At 38.6% G+C, this 14295-nt stretch overlaps 1 protein-coding gene across 4 annotated transcripts in view; it reads right to left on the reverse strand.

Annotated features, from left to right (window-relative positions):
- The window catches only part of med17 (mediator complex subunit 17), a 32070-nt gene extending 17782 nt beyond the window's left edge, over window positions 1–14288 (reverse strand). The window contains exons 1-8 of one of the 4 annotated variants that reach the window (XM_053651071.1): window positions 14184–14288; window positions 13310–13566; window positions 13026–13189; window positions 5121–5340; window positions 4904–5040; window positions 4734–4815; window positions 4435–4587; window positions 3992–4122 (exon numbers count right to left, since the gene is read on the reverse strand). In XM_053651071.1, coding sequence (XP_053507046.1) covers window positions 3992–4122; window positions 4435–4587; window positions 4734–4815; window positions 4904–5040; window positions 5121–5340; window positions 13026–13189; window positions 13310–13544 — 1122 coding nt within the window. In that variant the 5' untranslated portion in view covers window positions 13545–13566; window positions 14184–14288. Of the gene's footprint in view, window positions 1–3991; window positions 4123–4434; window positions 4588–4733; window positions 4816–4903; window positions 5041–5120; window positions 5341–11786; window positions 12597–13025; window positions 13190–13309; window positions 13567–14107 lie in introns of those variants that run through there. The other 3 variants (XM_053651072.1, XM_053651073.1, XM_053651074.1) reach the window with 3 other exon arrangements.
- Window positions 14289–14295: the final 7 nt, after the last annotated feature.

Below are 14295 nucleotides of genomic sequence, written 5' to 3' on the forward strand. Positions count from 1 at the left end.
AAGACCCTACAGCGAATTGTGAAGACAGCTGAAAAGATATCTGGGGTCTCTCTACCCACCACTGACACCTCATTCAACAACCGCTGAATCCGCAAAGCCACCAGTATTGCAGATGACCCCTCACCCTTTTCATGGATATTATATTATATTTATATTATATTTTCCCTCTGGCCATCTGGCAGAAGGTGCAGGTGCATCCGTGCCACCACCAGCAGACTTGGCAACAGTTTCTTCCCTGAGGCAGTTTCAACACCCTGCTGCTCCCCAATGCTCACCTGGGCTAGTCAAACACCTAAGCCAGTATGACTCATACCACTGCACATGCACTAACCCAGTAAGACCCAGTACTACTGCCCACTGCACTTTACATAGCTGCATCAGTCACTTTATACTATGGAACTCGTTTTTGCTGCCAGTATTGCTGCTACAGTTTACAGTCCATGTTCTGTGTATCTATTGACCTGTGTATTTACTGTCCTGTGCATTTATTGTTTTGCACTCGTCTCACACTGCTGTGTATTTGCAATTTATGTAGTCTTGCGTACTGTAGTTGCATGATGGTCCTGAAGAAATGTAATTTCCTTCCAATGTATACATGCTATATAGGGGAATGACAATGAAAACCCACTTGACTTGGAGTCAGGGGATTGGGATGGCCATGGCAGGACCTTGATTTTGTGATCAGTAAACCACTTTTGGGTTGATTTTGATGCATGTTTTGGATCATTGTCCTGCTGGAAGATCCAACCATTACCCATTTTAAGCTTTCTGGCAGACACAGTCAGGTGTTCATTTAACATCTGTTGATATTTGATAGAGTCCATGTTGCCATATATCCTAACAAAATGTCCAGGTCCTCTAGCAGAAAAACAGCCCCAAAACATTAAAGGTGGGCATGAGGTACTCTTCCATATGGATTCCTCTCTGTGTGCGCTAAGGCACCCCTGGTGTTTATTGACCAAATGTTCTATTTTAGTTTCATTTTACCATAGAACCCAATCCCATTTGAAGTTCCAGTAGTGTCTCCCAAACAGAAGACGCTCGAGTTTGTTTTTGGATGAGAGTAGAGGCATTTTTTCTTGAAACCCTTCCAAACTCTTCCAGGTTGATTCATAACATTTCCAGTTGACTGGAACTTCTTAATTATTGCTCTGATAGTGTAAATGGGCATTTTCAATGCTTTTGCCATTTTCTTATAGCCATTCCCATTTTGTGAAGCTCAACAACCTTTTGCCGCACATCCTTGGTCTTAACCATTGTGATGAATGACTGAAGGAACTTGGCCTGTGTTAACTCATTTACATCCCTGTGAAACAGGAAGTCATAGTTGAGCAATTTCCGGTTCCTAGTCACCCAGGTGTACTAAAAAAAATGTTAAATATCAATTGGAATATACTTCAAATACATTTTTTTCATCAATTCATGGGGTGTCAATAATTGTGGCACATATATGCTAAAGATATATTTTTTTAATAAACCTGTGTTTTTCCACAGCCTTCTTTGCTCATATTTACCAAGGGTGCCAATATTAGTGGAAGGCACTAATATATATTAATTTTTTTCAATTCTCCGAGAGATAGTTACACAACTCATTCCAAACACATTCGCGTTCTCTTCTAAGACACAAAATGAGCATATTTCTCGATACTTTCAATATTTAGAAGGAGTGCTATTACAAGGGTAAAATTTATGTAGTATTTTGAAAGTAACATTTTTCACCTTATTTGTTAATAAATAATTGTGTGGAAGAGACCAGACCAAATTCCAGTTGATGTTGAATAATACCATCCATTAAAGATTCTGCTGGAATAAATTTTCTGTTGATATGATTATGAATAAAGAAGTTATTAAATTTGTCATCAGTAATATTTCTTTGTATTGAAATATGATTAAAGGTTTGTTTTCCTTTCAAAAGAGGCTTAATACCACTTGGAATATAATTTACTATAATTTTACACTTTTTTTGTGAAGCCACAAAATCAAATTTACTGGAGGACTCTGAAAATGAATATAATTGGCCATGTGAATATGAACTGGCTAACAGTATAAATATTATTTAAAAACCATCTCTCAAACAATTATTTATTTCTGTAAACAATATTTTGATTATTCCAAATATACAGTGGTGCTTGAATGTTTGTCAACCCTTTAGAATTTTCTACATAAACATAACCTAAAACATCAGATTTTCACAAGTCCTAAAAGTAGATAAAGAGAACCCAATTAAACAAATAATACAAAAATATTACACAGTCATTTATTTATTGAGGAAAATGATCCAATATTACATATCTGTGAGTGGCAAAAGTATGTGAACCTCTAGGATTAGCAGTTGAGTTGAAGGTGAAATTAGAGTCTGGTGTTTTCAATCAATGGTATGATAATCATGTGCGAGCAAGCTACCCGTTTTATTTAAAGAACGGGGATCTATCAAAGCCTGATCTTCACAACTGAACAGAGAGCTTGATGAACAAAGGAGATTTGAGGACATCAGTAAAATAAATAAATAAATAAATAAAAAAGTTGTTGATGCTCATCAAGCTGGAAGAGGTTACAAAACAAGCTCTAAATAGATTGGACCCCACCAATCCACAGTCAGGCAGATTGTGTACAAATGGAGGAAATTCAAGACCATTGTTACCCTCCCCAGGAGTGGGTGACCTACAAAAATCAGTCCAAAAGCAAGACATGTAATAGTGCACGAGGTCAAAAATGAACCCAGAGTAACATCTAAGCAACTGAAGGCCTCTCTCACATTAGCTAATGTTAACATTCATGAGTCCACCATCAGGAGAACACTGAACAACAATGGTGTTCAAGGCAAGACTGCAAGGAGAAAACTACTGCTGTCCAAAAAGAACATTGCTGCCCGTGTTCAGGCTACTGGACAATTGTTTTGTGGATAGATGAGACCAAAATAGAGTTTATGGTTTAAATAAGAAGCGTTATGTTTGGAGAAAGGAAATCACTGCATTACAGCAGAAGAACCTTGTCTCATCTGTGAAATATGGTGGTGGTAGTATAGTTTGCGCCTGTTTTGCTGCATCTTTGCCAGGATGGCTTGCCATCCTGCCATTGATGGAACAATGAATTCTGAATTATATCAATAAACTCTAAAGGAAAACGTCAGGACATCTGTCTCAAGAGAAAGTGGGTCATGCAGCAAGACAACTGACCTAAGCACACAAGTTGTTCTACCAAAGAATGGTTAAAGAAGAATGCAGTTATTGTTTTAGAATGGCCAAGTCAAAGTCCTGACCTTAATCCAATAGAATTGTTGTGGAAGGACCTGAAGCAAGCAGTTCATGTGAGGAAACCCACCAACATCCCAGAGTTGAAGCTGTTCTATACTGAAGAATTTGCTAAAATTCCTCCAAGTCAATGTGCAGGTCTGATCAACACTTACCAATAATGTTTAGTTGCAGTCATTGCTGCACAAGGGGGTCACACCAGATACTGAATGCAAAGGTTCACATACTTTTGCCACTCACAGATATGTCCTAATGTCCGAGTATAATATTTTTGTCTCATTTGTTTAATTGGTTTCTCTTTGTCTATTCTTAGGACTTGTGTGAAAATCTGATGTTTTAGTTCATAATTATGCAGATATATAGAAAATTCTAAAGGGTTCACAAACTCAAGCGCCACTGTAACACTGATGAGGTGAAAAATTATGCACGATTTACTTATAGTGCTAAGGGCATTATAGAGGTGGCTGAAACAGGCCGGAGACTGTAGGTGACTGAGTATTGAAAGTGAAATCAAAGGAGCAGAGACATCAGCTAGTGTCCCCGCCTCCAAAGTGTCAAGTCAACTTCACGAGCGAGCATTAACAGTTGCGAGGGCATAGAGAGGGTTGAGCGAGCGCTTGTCACATCTTCGTGCTCGCGGGACCACATTTGTGCACGCGGATTCTGTTCTGTGCACTTGCAAAGAAGAAATGCTCCCTTTTTTGACACAAATTAAAAGCCATACTGGGTTTTTTGTATACCTCTCTAATAAGTTGGTGCAGGTTGTGTTCTAGCACATATAGATGGTCATCTGGTTTGGTTTTGTCTGGTGAAGCTCTCTGGTTCTTCTTATCCATAGTAGAGTGGCACAATGAGATGGAGAGCTGAAGTCCTATAATTACCAACAGACTATTAGCTATGTACACAAAGCATTGCAAACACACACCTCCAAATGGATGTAAACATAGCCCTGCAAACACTAAACTTACCTGAGAAACAAAATTACATAGCCCTGCATACTTCAATTAGCTACACTTTGTGATTTATATATACACACTCACACACACCCAGAGGGCCCAGTACCACAAACATCACAGTTGGTTTCACACTTTTTGATCAGGATCACACAGGCCTAACATCCTCTCACATACACACATCACCATCAGATAACGGAGCTGTTTCGTCAAGGTGTTTTTTAGTTTACCAGGAAAAGGCTGGGAGATGATCTGGTTTTTGACAACAATGTGTGGAATGTGGGATTTTATCTGCACTGCCTCCCGGGAAAGCTGAGTGAATATCTCCTTACATAGCAGCACGTTCTGAGCAGCTTCCAGCTTTAGATGCCATGCCTGGGAGCCTGAGGGAGAGGAAACAAAGAGAAAGAAAAGAGGGAGATTACTTTATTAAAGCATGCAAAGATGTGAAATTTATGACTTTTAAACATGTGTTCTGTAGTTTATATGGCCAACCTCACATGAGCTTATTAGAAGTTTTATTCAGTACCTGGCTTGGCTTTGAGTGGCTTCCTGAATAGATTGACTGTTCCCAGGTCTCCTATATCAGCAGACTGTTTCTGAATAGAGACCTGTAGGAGTAAAAGCCACTACAAAATGTAAGTATGGCTTTCCACTATATCAGTATGTCTTGTGTTTAATACAATATCTGATCTTTACCTTAATGTATGCAGAGCCCTCGAGGTCACTTGGAATTTGGACATTGAGTGGACAGTAATCATCTGGAATTTTCTTATCCAAATCAATATCTGTGTTTTTAATTACCTCAAAGGTGCCATGATGAGTAAACAATGACCCTGTAGGGGTGAGGGGACACTTGAATTACACCAGAGCATATCCTGTTAAATAACCATCAAAGTCATAGCCGTAGACTCACCTGCACTACGGTAGCTTAGATCTCCAAGGATTTTGTCTCCAACTTTGCGCAACTTCCACTGTGAGCGCAGGTGTAGTAGTTCTGCATTAAAATCACGCTGACGCCACTGCTCCTGACTCTCCGCCACAGACTTATTTAGCTTCTCTGCCCCCCTCAGCAGCAATTGGGCTGCAGTGGCCAGAGACTTCTTCTTACTGATCAATTGGAAAACCTGAGGGGTCTGGAAACCAACACACATGCAAGCTGATTAAAATTAATGACTAATCTATTACATATATATTACAGCGCAGGGAGACGACATTAATAGTAGGGACGTTTCATTAGATTACAGACCAACGGAAATGAAAAATTGTGATCTCTGAGAGAAAACCGTAAAAGCCAGAATGGCTCCACTTTAGGGGAGCTTGCTATCGGGGTGAGCTTCAGGCTTGTCAGTACCATGCACTAGAAAAGGCCATTGTGTTTTTAACTCATGTAGTGCACATACTGTAAGCAAGGAGTAGGAAGACATTTGAGATTAGACCTACTCTCTGGTTTAACAATCTTTTTGTGATGCTTTTCCAGGCTTTTACCTCAGCCTCTTTCAAGGGTTGTTTGTTTCAGTGGGTTTCTCCCTTCAGCCTCCTCTTCATGAGGTGAAATGCATGCTCAATTGGTTAAGTTCTGGTGATTAACTTGGCCAGTCTAAAACCTTCCACTTTTCCCTCTGATAAAGTCCTTTGTTGAGATGGCAGTCTGTTTTGGATCTTTATCGTGCTGCAGGATAAAGTACCTCCTGAATAATTTGGATGCATTTCTCTGAAAATTGGCAAACAATATGCTCCTGTAAACTTCTGAATTAATTCTGCTGCTACCATCATGATTTACATCAATAAAGATTAGTGAGCCTGTTCCAGAAGCAGCCAAGCAAGCCCAAGCCATGACACTACCTCCACCATGTTTCACAGATGAGCTTGTATGTTTTGGATCATGAGCAGATCCTTCTTCCTTAACACTTTGGCCTTTTCATCACTTTGGTAGAGGTGAATTTTAGTCTCGCTAGTCCATAAAAATTTGTTCCAGGCGCTGTACTTTTTTTTTTTTTTTTTGCAAATTACAATCTGGCTTTCTGATTCTTACTGCTAATGAGTGGTCTTGTGTTATGGCCTCTATATTTCTTCTCTCGAAGTCTTCTTCAAATGTGTTACCTTCACCCCTGCTCTGGGGAGGTTGTTGGTGACGTCAATGTGGTTTTTGGGTTTTTCTTCACAGCTCTCACAAATGTTTGTCATCAGCTGCTGTTGATTTCCTTGGCCAACCCTTTTGGTGTCTGTTTCTCAGTACACCAGTGGTTTCTTTCTTTTTCAGGACATTCCAAATTGCTATATTGGCTATGCCTCATTTTTGTGCAATGTCTCTGATTGATTTTCTGATTGCCTGACAACAAATGCAGTCTTCACAAGCAAAACTGAAGGCTAATACCAAGAGTAGATATTCAGAGCTATTTATTGTTTAAACAATCAGTCTAACAGGACACACCTGGATAACAAGAAACACCTGCCAGTACCGTGTTCCAATATTTTTGCTCACCTACATATTGGGTGGTCTGATACAAAATCTGCTATGTTCTATATCATTTAAACACATCTACATATAAATAACAGGAAATAAAACCTGAAATTCTAAACTTTCTTCCGATATTCATCCTTTGATCTCAAACCCAAATGTCTACTGTTTACAGCAAAAACAAATGAATTGGCCTTGCTGTCCAAATAGGTTCTGTAAAAAGCCCTTTTTCCATAAAGTTTTTGGTGCTATTGGAGCCACAGAACAGAATTTCACTGCACAGTTTTTCAGATTTTAACAATGAAATCAAACGTGTGTTTCATAGATAGGGACACAACTCCCACAGAACTACTTATTCTGATAAGGACAGATAGTTTACAATATCTTTCTGTCTGCATACACATCTGCCTGAAATGCTCAGAAGCTGGAATTCTTTATATCTTTCCAAAACAAAAGTAAAAAGTATAACCACAACATATGTAATGAATGATTCTATAATAATTGACTTACAGTCTTTCAGTCAAGCACAGGGACTTCAGTTACCAGTTGCACGTGACATTTTGTTTTGAATGTCAGGCATTTTGGTGATTTTATGACCATGTATTTTACAGACATTACATTCCACGTTAACACAAAGAAATAACACAGGACAGACTTGTGTTGTACACGAAAATAATGCATGCCAAGGTGATGTGACGGCACAACGTGCAGCAACATCTTTATTGCAGAGGTCATTCTGCTTGTACCACAGCGTTTTGCAAACAATTACAGTGTTTAATTGAATAAATTTCATTTATCATTCATTAACGTTATGACATGTACCACAGCACGACTGATTGCTCAAATGTGATTGGCCAGAAGCTGTGCATTATTTTTGCATAACATCACAGTTAGTTCTGGCTGCAACATGAATAAAAGCTTGACAAACAGGGTGATGCTCTGGGCAATGTTGTGCTGGGAAACATTGGGTCCTGGCATTCATAAGGCTGGTGCCAACATGTCTGAAGACAGAGAGAACTGCTCCCTGCTCAAAAGCTCTCAGTACGTCTAGAAAAATGGTTTCATTCCCTCAGCAGCAGTTCAAACCACCATTAAGATCTAGAAAATGTAGAAAAACAAGCTGCATTCACGCCATGTCATGATTACCGTAATTACGAGATTCCGACTTGTAAAAAGTGTTCACATTCTCCGATTTGGTAGTACAGGCGCAAATCCAGTTTTAGGTGGAGTACTAAGGCATGCCAACTGAGATTTTAGAGTTTAGGCTTTAGTTAATTGTACTTATCTAAGACTGCAAAAGCTAAAAGGAATATCCGTTTAGAACAACAAAGTATTGATTGACCAATCTAAATAGGGTGAGTCTGATTATTGTAATATTATTCTAGTTAAATGTACATGGGAAACCATGGCATGACTATACAAAGCTACCATTATGGAAAAGTAAAACTGGTCAACTTGCTGTGATAGTAGTGATAATGTTGCTCTAATGAACTGATCGATAGGCACTAAATCTAAGTAAAGGGTTAAATAATGGAGATAATCAAATGTCGAGATAAATTTAATGATAAAGATAAGAATTTTAATATATCTGAGAATCGTTCATAATTGGAGTCAGATGAAGTAAAAAGAGGATCCTATTTAAAGTTGACAAATTGCTCTTTCAAATGTTTAATATATCACATAAAACAAAGACAGTAACACATAAGCCATCCGCCACTCCATTGGACACTGTCGTTGGACCAGCGGGGGGTCCCTATACATTCATGTGGATGTTACTTTGACAAGCACCACCAACCAAAACACTGTTGCAGACCAAGTACACCCCTTTATGGCAACAATATCCTCTAATGGCAATAGCCTCTTTCAGCTGGATAATGCACCCTGCCACACTGCAAAAATCATTCAGTTATGGTTTGAGGAACATGACAAAAAGATCAAGGTTTTGACTTGGCCTCCAAATTCCCAAGATCTCAAGACTTCTTGGTGCCAGATACCACAGCACACATTCAGAGAAAGATCAGAGCTGTTTTGGCAGCACAAGAGGGACCTACACAATATAAAGCAGGTAGTTTGAATGTTATGGCGGATCGGTGTATAGTGTCTATACTACCAGTCAAAAGTTTAGACACACTCATTCTTTATTTTTTGTTTTCACATTTTAGAATAATCAAAGCCATCAAAACACTGGAATAACACAAATGGAACTATGGGAATTATGCTGTGAGAAATAATTTAATATTTTACCATCTTCAAAGCAGATACCCTTTTCGCCTAGAATTATCGGAAATGTATTCTTGGCATTTTCTCAACCAATTTCTTGAGGAACCCTCCAGAGATGCTTTTTAAACAGTATTAAAGGAGTTCCCACCTATGCTGGATACTTATTGGCTGCTTTTTGGAATATTTCACTCCAAGTCATCCATTTAAAATTTTTTTTTTTTAAAGTGTAAATAAAATGATAGTTTTCTAATGAAAGAAATGAATATGTTGGCACAATTATATTTGTCTACAACACAGATTTCAAACATTTCATCATACACCTTCAGATCAAAAGGTTTTTAAGATCATGAGAAACATTTCATTCGCGTGTCCCCAAACTTTGACTGGTACCCTTGGTAAATATGGGCAAAGAAGGCTGTGAAAATTTGTCTTTATTGCTTAACTTTTTGATCTTTTGTTAAAAAAATTCACAAAAATACTCTGCTCTCATGGATATCAAACAATTGCAAACACAACAGGTTTATCAAAAAAAAAAAATCTTTGTTAAATAGTCAGTACTATTGATTTGATTGAACAGGGTTTGTGGTAATCAGGCCTGGTTGCGTCTATTCCAGCTGAACCCATTATGAATGCAGATTTGGGGAATTAGTAACAGGGCCAAACAACATTATAACATTATCATTTAAAAATGGTATTTTGCATTTACTCAGATTGCCTTTGTTTTATCTTAGATTTTGTGTTTAATTTCCGAAACAATTCAGTACAAAATACACACAAAACCAGAAGAAATTGGGTTTGGGCAAATACTTTCAGTGTGTGTGTAATATATATATAGCACCCTTTAGACAACTGTAAACCAAATAGGTTTATTTTAAAAATATCTGTTAAATATAGGTGTGCAACAATTATTGCCACCCATTTAGTGAATACTTTGTGCTACATCCCTTTGCCAAGATAACAGCTCTGTGTCTTCTCCTATAATGCTTGATGAGGTTGGAGAATACATCGTAAGGAATCCGAGACCATTCCTCCATACAGAATCTCTCCAGATCATTCAAGTTTCGAGGTCCACACTGGTGGACTCTCCTCTTCAGTTCACCCCACAGGTTTTCTATGGGTTTCAAGTCAGGGGGCTGGGATGGCCATGGCAGGACCTCGATTTTGTGGTCAGTAGACCACTTTTGTGTTGATTTTGATGTATGATTTGGATCATTGTCCTGCTGGAAGATCCAACCAAGATTCAATGCTTTTGCTATATTCATATAGCCACTTCCCATTTTGTGAACCTCAACAACTTTTTGCCACACAACACAGCTATATTCCTTGGTCTTACCTATTGTTATGAATGACTAAAGGAATTTGGCTTGTGTGTTACCTCATATTTATACCCCTGTGAAACAGGAAATCATGGTTGAACAATTTCAGGTTCCTAGTCACCCAGGTGTACTAAAAAAATTTTAAATATCAATGGGAATATACTTCATATATATTTTTATCACAGCCTTCTTTGCTCATATTTACCAAGAGTGCCAATATTAGTGGAGGGCACTGTAAGTAATGCATATTGCTGTTTAAGCAACACTCTGCTATTTGGTGCCATGTTTAAATAAAACTATACAATGTCACTATGTTCAAAATATCATTTATTGCATATGTTATTCTTTTTAATATATTAAAGTGCCAATCATTCTGGAGATACCGCTTAAGAATGTGTGGTCCCTAGGTGCACCCTTAATCTACTGTAGTAGTACAATTGTCTTCCAAACTGAATTTAAAGGCAACTAAATGGTGCCTTATGCTCTAATAAACAAAGACTATGCTACTGTTCTATTTTGGGCAGTAATATGCAGAAATAATTACACTTTTTATTTTTTAGTTATTGTTATTCTTTACATCATGGTCTGCACAGCATCCAGTGCATACACAGAGTTGCTCAGGCCTAAACAGGAATAATCAAACTTCACATCAACAGACATGTGAAAAAATAAGCATAACCCATGGAAATTGTTGGCTTTTTTGACTTATTTGGACAAGCAAACATTTGATCATCTTTGAAACAGTGCCTATTAATGAAGTTGATATACTTGAACAAACTTCAGCTCAATGAAATTGAGCTTTTTAAATAATTTATTCAACAGAAATATCTATAGATGTGACTTTCTTCTCTGGAAAACGCAAGTACACCCTTGGCTTCAGAAGTTGGCATTGCCCCCTTCAGCAGAAATAACTGCTTGTAAGCATTTTGCATAAATCTCCACCAGGCCTGTTGGAATTTTGGACCACTCTTCCATGCAATATTCTTTCAGTTGCAAGATGTTTGAAAGTTTTCTTGCATGTACTGCCCATTTCAAATCCCCCCATAACATTTCAATGGGATTCAAATCCAGGCTTTGACCAAGTAATTCCATAACCCTCCACTTCTTTTTCAGCCATTCCTTGGTGAATTTGTTAGTGTGCTTAGGGTTATTATCCTGTTGAAAGGTCCACTTTTGATTCAACTTCAACTTTCAGACAGATGGCCTCACATTATCTTCAAACACTCTTTGATATGATGCAGAATTCATAGTTGAAACATTGAATGCAAGTTCTCCAGTCCCTGAGGCAGCAAAGCAACCCCAAATCGTAACATTTCCACCACCGTACTTCACAGTTGGTATGAGGTGCTTCTCCTGAAATGCTATCTTTGGTCAGCGCCAAACATGTCTGCTATTACTGTACAACTCTATCTTTGTTTCATCTGTCCAGAGCACATTATTCCAAAAGGTCTGTTCTATGCCTATATGCTCATTTGTAAACTGTAGTCGAGATCTAATGTTCTTTTTAGACAGCACAGGTTAAATTTGGCAATCTCTTTCTGTTTGTAGAAGCATGCACTTTGACACCAACAGTTGCAAGACTTACTAACAGATTCTGTGATGAAATTTTCTTGGAGTTCTTGGAGACTTCTTTTTGCATCAGATGGTCTGCTCTTGGGCTGATTTTGCTGGGACAGCCAGTCCTGGACAAATTGGCTGTTGTCTGAAATCTGAGCCATTTGTAGAGGATTTTCCTTACAGTGGAATGAAGTATTTAAAATAATTTGGAGATCTTTTTAAATTCCTTTCCAGACTCAGTCATCCACAACCTTTTCTCTGAAGGCCTTGCAGAACTTTTTAGAGCTTGGCATAATGACACCACACACTACAATAGCAAAGAGAACACCAGACACTAGATATGAGAGGGGTATAAATAAGACAGGTTCCACCTGCACTCACTAAGCAGCTTCTAATCACAGAACACCTGATTCTAATTTTATGGATTTGAATCTATGAAAATGTAAGGGTGTACTTACTATTTCCATGTGACTGATGTCCAGCCATCCATCCATTTTCTATACCGCTTACCCTACTGGGTCACCTGGAGCCATCGGGCACAAAGTGAAGTACATCCTGGACGGGGTGCCAATCCATCGCAGGGCACAATCACATACACATTCGCACACCCATTCATACACTACGGACACTTTGGACATGCCAATCAGCCTACCATGCATGCCTTTGGATTGGGGGAGGAAACCGGAGTAAATCGAACCCCAACCATGGAGGTGCGAGGCGAACATGCTAACCACTAAGACACCATGCGCCCATGTGACTGATCCGTTCAAATGTCAATTTTGTGTGTCTTTTGTCCAAATATGTATAAAAAAATTTTTTAAACTATTTCCATTGGGTGTACTTCTTAGTTCACATGACTGGATATTGTTTTCTTTGTTAAACAACACTTTTAAAAAATCTGTTTATTATTACTTTTAAATTAAGTGGAGCATCTTCCATACAAATCACTGTGTATAAGCTATTACTATAGAAACAATGCCGTATTAGAAGGAGCACATTAATATTAACCTATAGTTCATATTATAGCCAGAGCTTCTGGCCAAGCCATTCTGAAATACAAAAATAATGCACACCTTCTGACCAATCAGATTTGACAGTTCAACTGCATGGTGGTAAAAACAATACTTACTTAAGTACTGCTTTGATTATCCAGATTATCTAATGAGTTGGCCACAGTACCAGAAATTTAACCAGTACCCTGCCAAAAAAATAAATAAACGGTAGGCTAAGAGAGAAGCGAATGGCATATTTGCTCGTAATCTCTTACTCTGACAACAATGGGATCCTGGGACACTGGATCAAGAGCCATATACTTCTTCTCCTTGATGACACTGAGCATGTCATGCAGCACACACATTTCAGTCAGAGCACTCCGGAGATGGTTCCTCACCGAGTCCCATGGCCATGAACAAGGTTGGAATTTTACCAGTCCTGTAAAATTTTGGGTTATGCAGTACTGAGATACATAAAGTCTAATAAGACTTTAAAATAACTTTAATTTCATTGTCAATTAAAGCAATTTTAGAGAACGAGCACATAACCCCTACTTACCCTCTTCACCCTCCAGATCTTGCTTGCTCCAGTCAGACACTCTGCTTTGTCCATTTGGGTCCTCTTCATCCGAGTCAGAGCCCTGGCCGAAGTCAATGCGCTGTGCAAGCTTTGCAAGGTTTTGTGACATGGAAAGTGGTGGCACATATGTCTCCACTCCATCCAGGGAAACCTCCTGTACCTGCCGCTCACAGGATGACTCAATACTCACGCTCACTGCAGGTACCCCTGACATGCTGTTCTCATTAATTCAGTTTCTGAAAATAAGACACAGAACCACTACAGCATGCTCTGATCATTACACAAATCACCACTGCATTCCCTAAATCTGCCCCAAAACATAATCATCTAAACACAAAGCCAAAGACGTTAAACAACAACTTTAAACAATCCTGTACCATCAAAACACAACCACAAACATTAGAGACGGTACCAGACGCGTTGAACTAGTTAACTGCTGTATGTGAGTGAGTGAGTGAGTAATCCTCAGGAACTAAAGTTTTTATAAATGTTATTAAAGGTCTTTTGTTGCGGTCATTACATATCCAGTTTAGTAGCCACGGTTGCTCTGCTGGCACTAAAGGAGGCAGTTTTATCATTCGCTTTTTTCATTTTTCAATCGGTTACAGTGCTTCTAACTTACAATGTAACAGGTAACGTGGAAAAAGAAAGTAACCGCCATCTAACATATCACAATGGAGAAATCTCCTAGCTAACGACCTGCGCAACACACCGTTACTATAAATACTATTAAACTTTAACACTAAACAACTGAGCGAAGTTAATATTTAACCTTACAAGCTTCACGTTGAGTAACGACACTCGATGCAGCCCCTTATTTATATGCTAAAATAGGAAGCTAACGACTTTATACCATTCACATAGACGACTTCTTCTTCGACTTCTTCTTCTTTTAAGGTTCATTGGCGGTTGGCAAACCAGCTTTTGGTGCATTACCGCCACCAACTGGAAAGAGCACCGAAAGG

The sequence above is a fragment of the Ictalurus furcatus genome, chromosome 20, assembly GCF_023375685.1.
Source record: "Ictalurus furcatus strain D&B chromosome 20, Billie_1.0, whole genome shotgun sequence".
Taxonomy (NCBI): domain Eukaryota; kingdom Metazoa; phylum Chordata; class Actinopteri; order Siluriformes; family Ictaluridae; genus Ictalurus; species Ictalurus furcatus.